Here is a 9,202-nt window from a genome sequence, read left to right as displayed (position 1 = left end):
CATGAGGAGGGACTTAATCAGAGGATGCCCGGACTAGGACCAGGATCAGAGGAAGAGGTATCTCTCTTCCCAGAGTCTGAGCAGAAATATTGAATTGAGAACAAATTATCTCCAGGGATCAGAGTGAATCCTTTCTATCCGTCTCTATGTCATGCACCGTGCTTTATAGAACACTCCTGGTGTCTGACCTTACTGCAGAGAACACAGTTCAGGGGTGAACAACCGTGTTGGAAAAAATGGGCCCAGAGAATAGGATTTGAGATAATAAAGCAAGGAAGACACCCAGGTCGTCTAGATTCCTGAGCAGAGTTCTCAAATATGCCGCATGGGTTAGTCTCCTCCCAGGCTAAATTCTTAGTTCAAATGAGACAGACTTCCGTGTCCCTCAGAACCTAACACAGCTGGACTGCACACAGCACATATTCCTTAAATGCTTGAAGAAATCAAAGAGCAATAATAGCGCCAGCTAAGACTCATTAGGGCTCACAATGTACCGGGGACGGTGCGCTCCATTATCCTCTCTCCCGCTTCCCATGATCCTGAGATAGATTCTAGGGTTCCAACCTCACAGCTGGGGAAGCTGAAGTGTGGAGGGGGATATGAGCAGAGTCTGACAGCGGTGAATGGAAGAGCTGGGGTGACTGAATGATTAAATCCATGAAAGAATGGAAGAACTGAAGAGTGAACAATCTCATTTATAAATGGGTAAGTTCACGTGCTTTATCTTTTTTTTAGCACTTGGAAACCTTCTGATCCTTGGGGCTGTGGAGTCTCCAGCATCAAAAGGCATCTCAGCCAACTTCCCTAGAAACCCAAGGATTTGGGCTCTACTCGGTCCCTGCCCACCCCCAGCCTTTTCACCCCCAAGATGGAGCAGTTCTCCCACCCAGCGTTTCTCCCCCTCTCTTGGTGCCAGCTGTGACTTTAAGTCTCTTGGCTTCCCCAGATGTGCTCCTCAACCCACACCAGTAGCCTTGCCTGCAGCTGGTAGATGAGGGACTATCTTCAAGACTGTTAACTATCACCCCGTTGCTGTGGCCACACCCCAGCAATGTCTCTCTGATACCTCTTAACCCCTATCCTGCCATCCCCCCCGCCCCACCCTCAATCCTTTTGGAGCAAGGCTCCTCATGATTGACGGACACGAGGAACAGATTTGTGAGTTTTAATGGAATGTGGGAGTTAAGGAACCTGAAACAAAGCCATTTCTATCCATGCTGTCTATTTATATACCCCTACTGCCAGGTCTGGTCTTATGTTTTACTGCTTTGGGCGTGTGAGGAACGGTCCAGGGCTCCATGCTTTCGACTGTCATTGGCCGGACTGTTAAGAAACGACTAGGGACACAGCACCGTTTACGATTTGCGCAGCGTATGACACTGTCTTCATCACTTTTGCACACCAACCGGCATTTTCCATCCATCCAACACTCTGGCTGTTGGGCACAGGAACAACCATTAAGCAGATGTTAGTATCCCTCAAGTGGCGAGACGAGAGAAGGTAGAGGAGGAACAGGGCGAGGGGGAGGGGAGGGGAGACAGTTGAGTAACTAACAGTGAACACAGTCCCAGGAAAGGGAAGAAGTGATCTTGAGAGGGGAGGGAATTGAGACAATTGTTCCAACCTTGGGAACTCTAAGGCTTTTAAGAAAGCCTTTTTCGGACGTCCTACCCTCTGTCTTCCTATCCCCCAACCTGCTACTCCTAACTTTGGAATCAGTTGATGCCAGTGAATATCCCACCTAGTGGAGCTTGGGAATGATGGGAAGGACAATAAACTTTACCTGTAGTATTAGGGGATGGAGGGCTTTCACCCACATTTCAAGAGACTCAGCTCCTAATCAATAGCCTGGTCCCAACTTAAGCTCACCTGGGTCCAGCCACAACCCAATCTCCAATCCTCCTTAACCACATTTACCCAATTCAAACTCAGAACCCAGTCCAATCTTAAGTAGAACTCCCAACCCTACCCAACTCAATGCCCCTTGAGACAGAACTCCAAGTCAAACCCAAATTTAATCAAGTCACCAACCTCAATCCTGAGCGGCAGTCATCAGACATCCTGCACTATTCAGTACCAACTCCCAACTTCAGCCCAAGCTCCAGTCTACCCCCAGCACCATCACCACTCAACCCCAAATCCCCTCCCTTCCCCCAGCCCACCCCAAACCATCAGGAGAGCCCAACACCTTACCTTCAGCTCATCCTAATCTCCCTACCACTCCAACCCCAAGGTCTTTCTCCCCATCACAGCTCACCCTCAACCTCTAATGTTAATGATGCAGAGCCCCCAACAAGTCCCCAATCTGTACCCAACCTGTCACCCCTAAGCCTTCTCCCAAGATCCCACCAGAATACCACCCTGCCCTAAAGTGTCAGGTGCTCCAAAGAGCTACCATCCCACCACCTGGCAAAAAAGAATCAGGGAGAGATGTGGATGCGAGCTGATCATGGGAAAACCTCCCAAAACCCCATCAAATGAGGAAAAGTTTTGTGCTGCCCTCAGTGGAGGGGAGAGGAAAGCAAAAAGTTCATGACCAAGATCCCAGACACTTGAGAGAGACCCAGGTTACCTGAGACCAGTGGTTTCATGGCCAGAAGGATGACAAGGAAGAGGAAAAGAAACTTCATGGCTGGCAGGTCACAGGAGAAGGAGGTGGCCGTGCTGCAGGGGATGAAAATAAAGTTCTCTGCAGCGGGGATGAGCCTCGCTTTTATTGGCAGGGTTGTGGGCAGTGAATTATAGCAGGAGAGAATTTGTATGAGATCAGCCAGGCCGAAGGACAGTGTGTAGCAGATGTCATAGCAAACACAAGATGAGAGTGTGGGACACTTGCCAGCGCCCGTGCCAATAGCGGCTTTCCTTCCTGCTGACGAGACAGATTAAAGCCTGTTGGCCTCTCAAGACCCACCCAAGAATTAAGTAATTAGTACATAAATATATATTGGGGGGCGCCTGGGTGGCTCAGTTGGTTAAGCATCTGCTTTTGGCTCAGGTCTTGATCTTGATCTTGGGGTCCTGGGATCCAGCCCCGTGTCAAGCCCTGAGGTTGGCGGGGCTCCCTGCTCAGCTCTGCCCCTCCCAATCCCCCCACCTCCACTTGTGCTCACTCTCTCTCTCTCATAAATAAATTTTAAAATATTTTTTAAACTACAGAAACATCTATCAAGAAACACCTTTTTTTAAAAAAATGCTTGTTCTCAGCTTTCTAACAGAAGGATACATGGGCTTATCTGTCTGAACTTGAACTTGCCAATCTAGTTCCCAGTTTAGGGCGTTAGCATTTGTTATTTCAAGTTCTTCCTGCAGACCTTCCATGGCTGGCTCCTGTTTATCGTTCAGTCTTATCTCGAATGTTACCTCCTGCACAGGCTTTTCTTGGTCACCCTGGATAAGGGTACTCCGGCCTGCAGTCACTCTGTGTCATTATAACTCGATTCACGACCTGCATAGATTTATCTGTTCTTTTCAATTGTATTTTACATGGTTAATCTTTGTGTCTCCACTAGACTGTCAGAAATCCGCCTTGTAACCCACTGCCCATAACATCACCTGAATTAGGATATTAACTCAACTGTTTCAACAGATATTCTCCCCAAACAAGGATTCCAAAATATAGACATGAATTTCTTTCTTATGGAAAAATCTGGTCAAGCAGTTAAGTGTGGCAGCTTCCTGACTCCGCAGGAAGCGAGAGTCCCCCTGGCTTGACGCTCTGCCGTCCTCCACGGGCCAGAGAGGAGAAAGAAGGAAGTGAAGCGCGCGCCTTTCCCTTTTAGGGGCCGCTCGGAATCTGCACACACGTCTTCCACTCCAGTCCATTGGCCAGAACTTACTCAGGTGGCCACACCTAGCTGCAGGGTGGGCTGGAAAGTTTTCTTATTCTGGGCAACCATGGTTAGCTAAGATTCAGGGGTAGTCTTAAGTCTAAGAAGAAGGGAAGGACGGATATTGGGGAAGAGCTTGCGACCGCTGACGCCCCCAGCACGTCGCAGGTACTTAGTAAACACCTGCGGTCGGAATAAATGACATCCATTGAGAAAGTGACCTGTGAGAAGTGATCTAAGGGGGGAGTAACCCAAGTCCTTCCGGAGTGTAGAGAAAGCACGTGGCTGTGTCCCTTCAGTCCAGCATCTCAAGAAGCTGACCTAAGGACTGGGCTTCGGGCAGCACTTCAAAGGCTATAAAAGGAGAAGGCAGAAGAGAATTCTAGAATCCTAGAAGACCAGGATTGGAGCATGGGCTTTGATTTCACACAGATTTGGATTTGCGGGTTGGCCCTGACACTTGATACCTGTTGACCCTGAGCGAGGTGAATTTCCTGAGCATCTTACAGTAAAATACAGATCAGAACTCCCCCTGACTTAATTAAATGGGAGCGATAACTTACTAAATTGCTTAGCAAAGTCCCTGACACCTAGTAGGTGCTAAATAACTATTCACCATTGTTATTGTTGTTTTTCATTATCATTATCATCATCCTCACATTTATCTTCTTTATTACCCTCGGAAGGGCAATCATAAACCTCTAACTCAGTCTGACAGAACTGAGGCGCAGTCAGGTGACATGAACTGGTGAAGGGCTTCCCAGACAGGGAGAAGGATGGATGACAGAAAGGCCCATTTCCACAGAGGAAGGTCAGGAGAAGGGTCGGCAAACAGCGGTGGTTGGGAATGTTTGAGACAGGAGGGGAGACCCCGAGGGACATGGGGCAGCCACAACATCCTCCCCAGCCCCGGGCTCAGGGCTGGGAAAGCCATCCTGTGAGCAAGGGGGAATAGAGAGATCGTTTAGAGAGGACTGTAGGGGCACGGTCAGATTTTTTTTTTATTTTTTAGCCTAGAAAAATCACTCTGGCAGCCCATATTGAAGATAATTGCCAGGGCAGAGGCAAGCAAGGGAAGAGTAGCAAGGAGGCTGTTTCTCCTCTGGGGAGAAATCGCAAGGCCTGCAATGTCGCCGGAAGCGCACGAGCAGAACGGGGGTGAAAGGAGAAAACATCCAACATGTCCCGTGGAGATGCCAGGCGTTTGATCTGCACCAGGCCCGGGCACCGAGCAGCTTGTGTGTCCTGGACAATGTCCTTCACCGTCTTTGGGACTTGGCACAGAACGAGACTGCAGAGCCAGATGTTGGCAAGCCTGGGTTCTGAAGTTCGTCTCCTGCCTGTAGTACCTTGGAACATATTATCATCTCTGAGCCTGGTTCTTTGGCTATACGATGGGGGTAATAACAGTACTGACTTCAAAGGGTTGTTAAGGAGGACCAAATGAGCGAATCCACAGGAAGCCTTCCGTGAGGACACGTAACACACCTGACACTTCCTGACAGCAATAGAAGGAGCTGGCTTATTATTGTAACAGACCAGAAGATTCCAGGCCCCTCCTTGTGACAGTGCTTTGCAGTATTTCATGAGCCCCTTTATGAATCCTTGTAGGCAGAGATGGCCAGGAAGCACTGGGCTGATTCAGAGAAACAGCCTTGACTGAGACAAGGAGAAACAGAAAAAGATGGGTTCGTTGGTATCACACGTCTCTACTTGGGTATCTGAGTTTATATGTGCCTTGCACTGGGTTTATATGTACGTGTGTGTGTGTGAATTTGTGCATAGCTGTGTATGCTCACATTTTGTGTATCTTGTGTATATTTTGCATGCCTGGGTTATTCGTGTGTGTTTTGTACATGCGAGTACTTGAGTGTTCATGCGTATGTTTGTACTTGCATGTCATTTGTGTGAAGGCTTGTAATTGGGTGGGTGGGTGTCAGTGTGTTCTTGAGTACCTGTGCGCGTGTGGATTTGTTCTCCGACCACCAAGTGCCAGGGCCTAGAGTTCTGTCCAGTTCGGCCCTATGGTCCCCCTCGAGGCCCTACGTGCTCTGACTCCAGAGCATGGCAGTTGCGTGGTGATTTTCTGGGAAGCCAGGAGACCCGGGCCAAGGCTGAGGGCAGTGGGCAGCAGGGGGCAGGGCTGCCAACGTGGCCAGTGGGGGAGAAGCCACTGTGGGAGAAAAGACCAGGAGATAGGGAAAGAGGCAGACCTTGGTCAGAGAGCCAACTTGGCCCCTGGGAACGCGTGGTATCTCCTGAATCCTGCCAAGGCCAGAACAGACCGTGGCTTTGGCCTTTGTAAGGCCTCCCACACGGTACAGCCCAGCCCGGCCAGTTCTCCAAGACCTGAGCCACCCACCCCCCGAAATCCGCACAGTTGCACTTTTCAGCTGCTGACATGCTGCCCACGCTCCGCAGCCTGAATCCCACGGTGCGGAGGGAAGGCAGGTGCTAGCGATCGCGTTCCCGGCAGGTCCCGCACAGGCCGCCTTCTACTCTATGTCAGCGAACCCTCCCTCTAACCTGTGAGGCTAATAATATGACAAGAAGGGGGGGCCCTGGGTGGCTCAGTCGGTTCAGTGGCTGACTTCAGCTCAGGTCATGATCTCGGGGTCCTGGGATCGAGCCCCGCGTGAGGCTCCCTGATCAGCAGGGTGTCTGCTTGTCCCTCTCTCTCTGCCTGCTGCTCCCCCTGCTTGTGTGCTCTGTCTCTCAAATAAATAAAATCTTAAAAATATATATATGACAAGAAGGTAGAAGAAAATCGCACCATAAAATCACAGGCGTTCACAGAATCTTTGACTTGCACACTCTCACGTCTTCTCCTCGCTTTCCCAGTGAGGCAGATATCCAGATGAGGGGCTTTGGCCTGAGAGAGGCGAGATGAGGCCACGTTTGCAGGAAAGTGTGGCGAGGCTAGGAAAGAAGGGCTGGCAGCTGGAGAAGCCCCTACCCCAGTATATCCCTGACTGTGCCCTGCTTCAAGCACTGTGGGTGCTGGGGGGGGGGGCGTTGCCTCTAAAAGTCATTAACACGGTAATAGTCACACACCAGACATGAAGGTGCCACCACACTCAAGTCCCAGCGAATGCTTTATTTATCTGTATTTTAAGTTCAACGCCAAGACGCCACTTACAAAGTTAGGGAGATGCCCAATGTCAGTTGCTGTTGGGGTCTCCTGTCTTCCTCCTCTTGATCCTACTAGGACCCCATGATTTCAGGAAACGAGGAGAATCTGCTCCTTACTTCATGACGACGATCTTCATTTCTCTTGCTCGTCACATTCAGGCTACTGCGGATGAATTCCACCAGCCGTTCATCAGGCAGCTCTGGGTGCTGGGGAATATTCCTCAGGCTCTCCCCGCTGACCGCAGGCCCGGCCATGGGGGCCTGTGCTGCGTCTCCCGGGACCACAGCCATAGTGGCTGTCTCCACAGTGGTTGTCCCATCCAAGGACTTATCACCTTCGGGGCGCTTTATCAAAAAGCTGGGGAACTAACCCTAACCCCCATCTCTTCTCCCAGTTGCGCGGAGATTCAGCACCTCCAAATGCCAGGCCACTCCTCTCCCAAACTTGAAGCTAAAATCTCCATGCCACGCCTCCTGAGACAATCCAGTCTAACTGCCATCCATGTGCCTGGGTCTCTTTAACAAAGATCAGGGTGGGGGGATGGGGCGCCTGGGCGGCTCAGTCCGGTGAACGTCTGCCTTCCACTCAGGTCATGATCCCATGATCATGATCCCAGGGTCCTGGGATCAAGCCCTGCTTCTCCCTCTCCCTCTGCTGGCTGCTCCCCCTGCTTGTGCTCTCTCTCTCTCTCTCTCTGTCAAATGAATAAATAAAATCTTAAAAAATAAAAATAAAAAAAGATGAGGGTGGGGGGAAAGGGAGAGTTGTCTTCGGGGCAGCCCCTGAAACTCTCTCTTTCTCTCTCTCTCACATACACACACATACATATTTTTTTTCAGTTCCCCAGTGGCAAACGAAGGCCGGAAATCAGAACACAAAGTCCTGGCTCCCTTCCAATAACTGGGCAGAAAGAAAATGATCTTTTCCTCTCTATGCTGATGCCTGCTCAAGTAACCTGGGAGGAAATGATGAGGTAACTGCTACATTAAATTCTTAAATACCACCCTGCCACAACATTTGTTTTAAAAATACGAAATACGTTTGTATAATTGATCTCATTTATATGTTAATGATTTTGCTTTTAAGGCGTTGCATGGTGTCCACAAAAAATCCAAGCAATCAGAGAAGACACCACCTGACTCACACAAGCACACTTTTCTTTCTTTTTTTTAAGATTTTCTTTATTTGACAGAGCGAGCAAGCGAGCACAAGCAGGGGGAGCAGCAGAGGGAGAAGAAGACTCCCTGCTGAGCAGGGAGCCTGATGTGGGGCTCAATCCCAGGACCCTGGGATCATGACCTGAGCCACAGGCAGACGCGTCACCGACTGAGCCACCCAGACACCCTCCCCAGCAAGCACACCTTTCAATCCGCTCGGCTACAATGGAAGCGTTGACCAACGGCCATCCCAGTGATGGACGATATAACCATACCCGCCCTGCTAAGTGTCCTGCTTTACAATTACAATGTGAATCTCTGGTATCATTCCATGGTTCCTGAATATCAAACACTGATACTATTCCAAGGTGAAGCCATGCCTGAAAGAGGGAATTCTCTTGTGAGACCATTCCTATCTATTTTAAGTCGAACATATATTGCATTAAGTCAAAATTGTTCAACTAACATTGACTGAACTGTCGATTTGCGCTAGATTCTATTCCGAGATACAGAAAATAAATCAGCCGTGGTCTCTGTCCTCATGGGGATAACAGTCTATCGTGAAGACAATGAGCAAGTATAAACACAGGCATGGTGGGTGGTGAGAGAAGTGCAGGATGCCACTGGCAAGGCCGGGGCGGGGGGAGGGGGGGAGGCGAGGGAAGTACCAGGAGGCACTCACGTGACCCTGAGGGTGAGTGCCCCCTATATGCTGCACCCAGGCACCCCCGCCTGCTTGCCCTACTCGCAGCCCTGGCAGTCAGAAAGGTCAGCCGTGGAAGGGAACACTCCGAGCGAAGGCAGAGGCTTAGGGGAAGATTCCCTGGTAGTGATCACTTGAGCATCTTCGGACATTCAGCAACTGAATCCCTTTCCATTCTTTGGGTTTCGGTGGAAAGGAGGGCTGCTGTCCTACGGAAAACACTACAGAAAACATCAATGGCAAATACTCTTTTGCACCACTCTGAGAGTTGGTGGGCAGGCATATGACCCAGGCTCAGCCAACTGGATGCTCCAGCAAAGGGCTTTGAATCTTAAAGGACCCAATTCAAACCACAGAGAAGGTGGAGACAACACTCCCGTGG

General features: G+C 50.0%; 1 protein-coding gene across 1 annotated transcript; it reads right to left on the bottom strand.

The window, feature by feature from the left end:
• Window positions 1-1,181: 1,181 nt before the first annotated feature.
• Window positions 1,182-2,797, bottom strand: LOC117795706 (beta-defensin 119-like). The gene is made up of 3 exons (XM_034641339.1): window positions 2,573-2,797; window positions 1,672-1,674; window positions 1,182-1,431 (listed from the first exon to the last, which is right to left on the bottom strand). Exons 1-3 carry the CDS (start codon window positions 2,628-2,630, stop codon window positions 1,226-1,228), a joined length of 267 nt encoding a protein of 88 aa, XP_034497230.1. The 5' UTR covers window positions 2,631-2,797; the 3' UTR covers window positions 1,182-1,225.
• Between the last annotated feature and the right edge of the window lie 6,405 nt (window positions 2,798-9,202).

Source organism: Ailuropoda melanoleuca, chromosome 13, assembly GCF_002007445.2.
Source record: "Ailuropoda melanoleuca isolate Jingjing chromosome 13, ASM200744v2, whole genome shotgun sequence".
In the NCBI taxonomy this organism is placed as follows: domain Eukaryota; kingdom Metazoa; phylum Chordata; class Mammalia; order Carnivora; family Ursidae; genus Ailuropoda; species Ailuropoda melanoleuca.
This window is presented reverse-complemented; position numbering and strand designations above follow the sequence as displayed.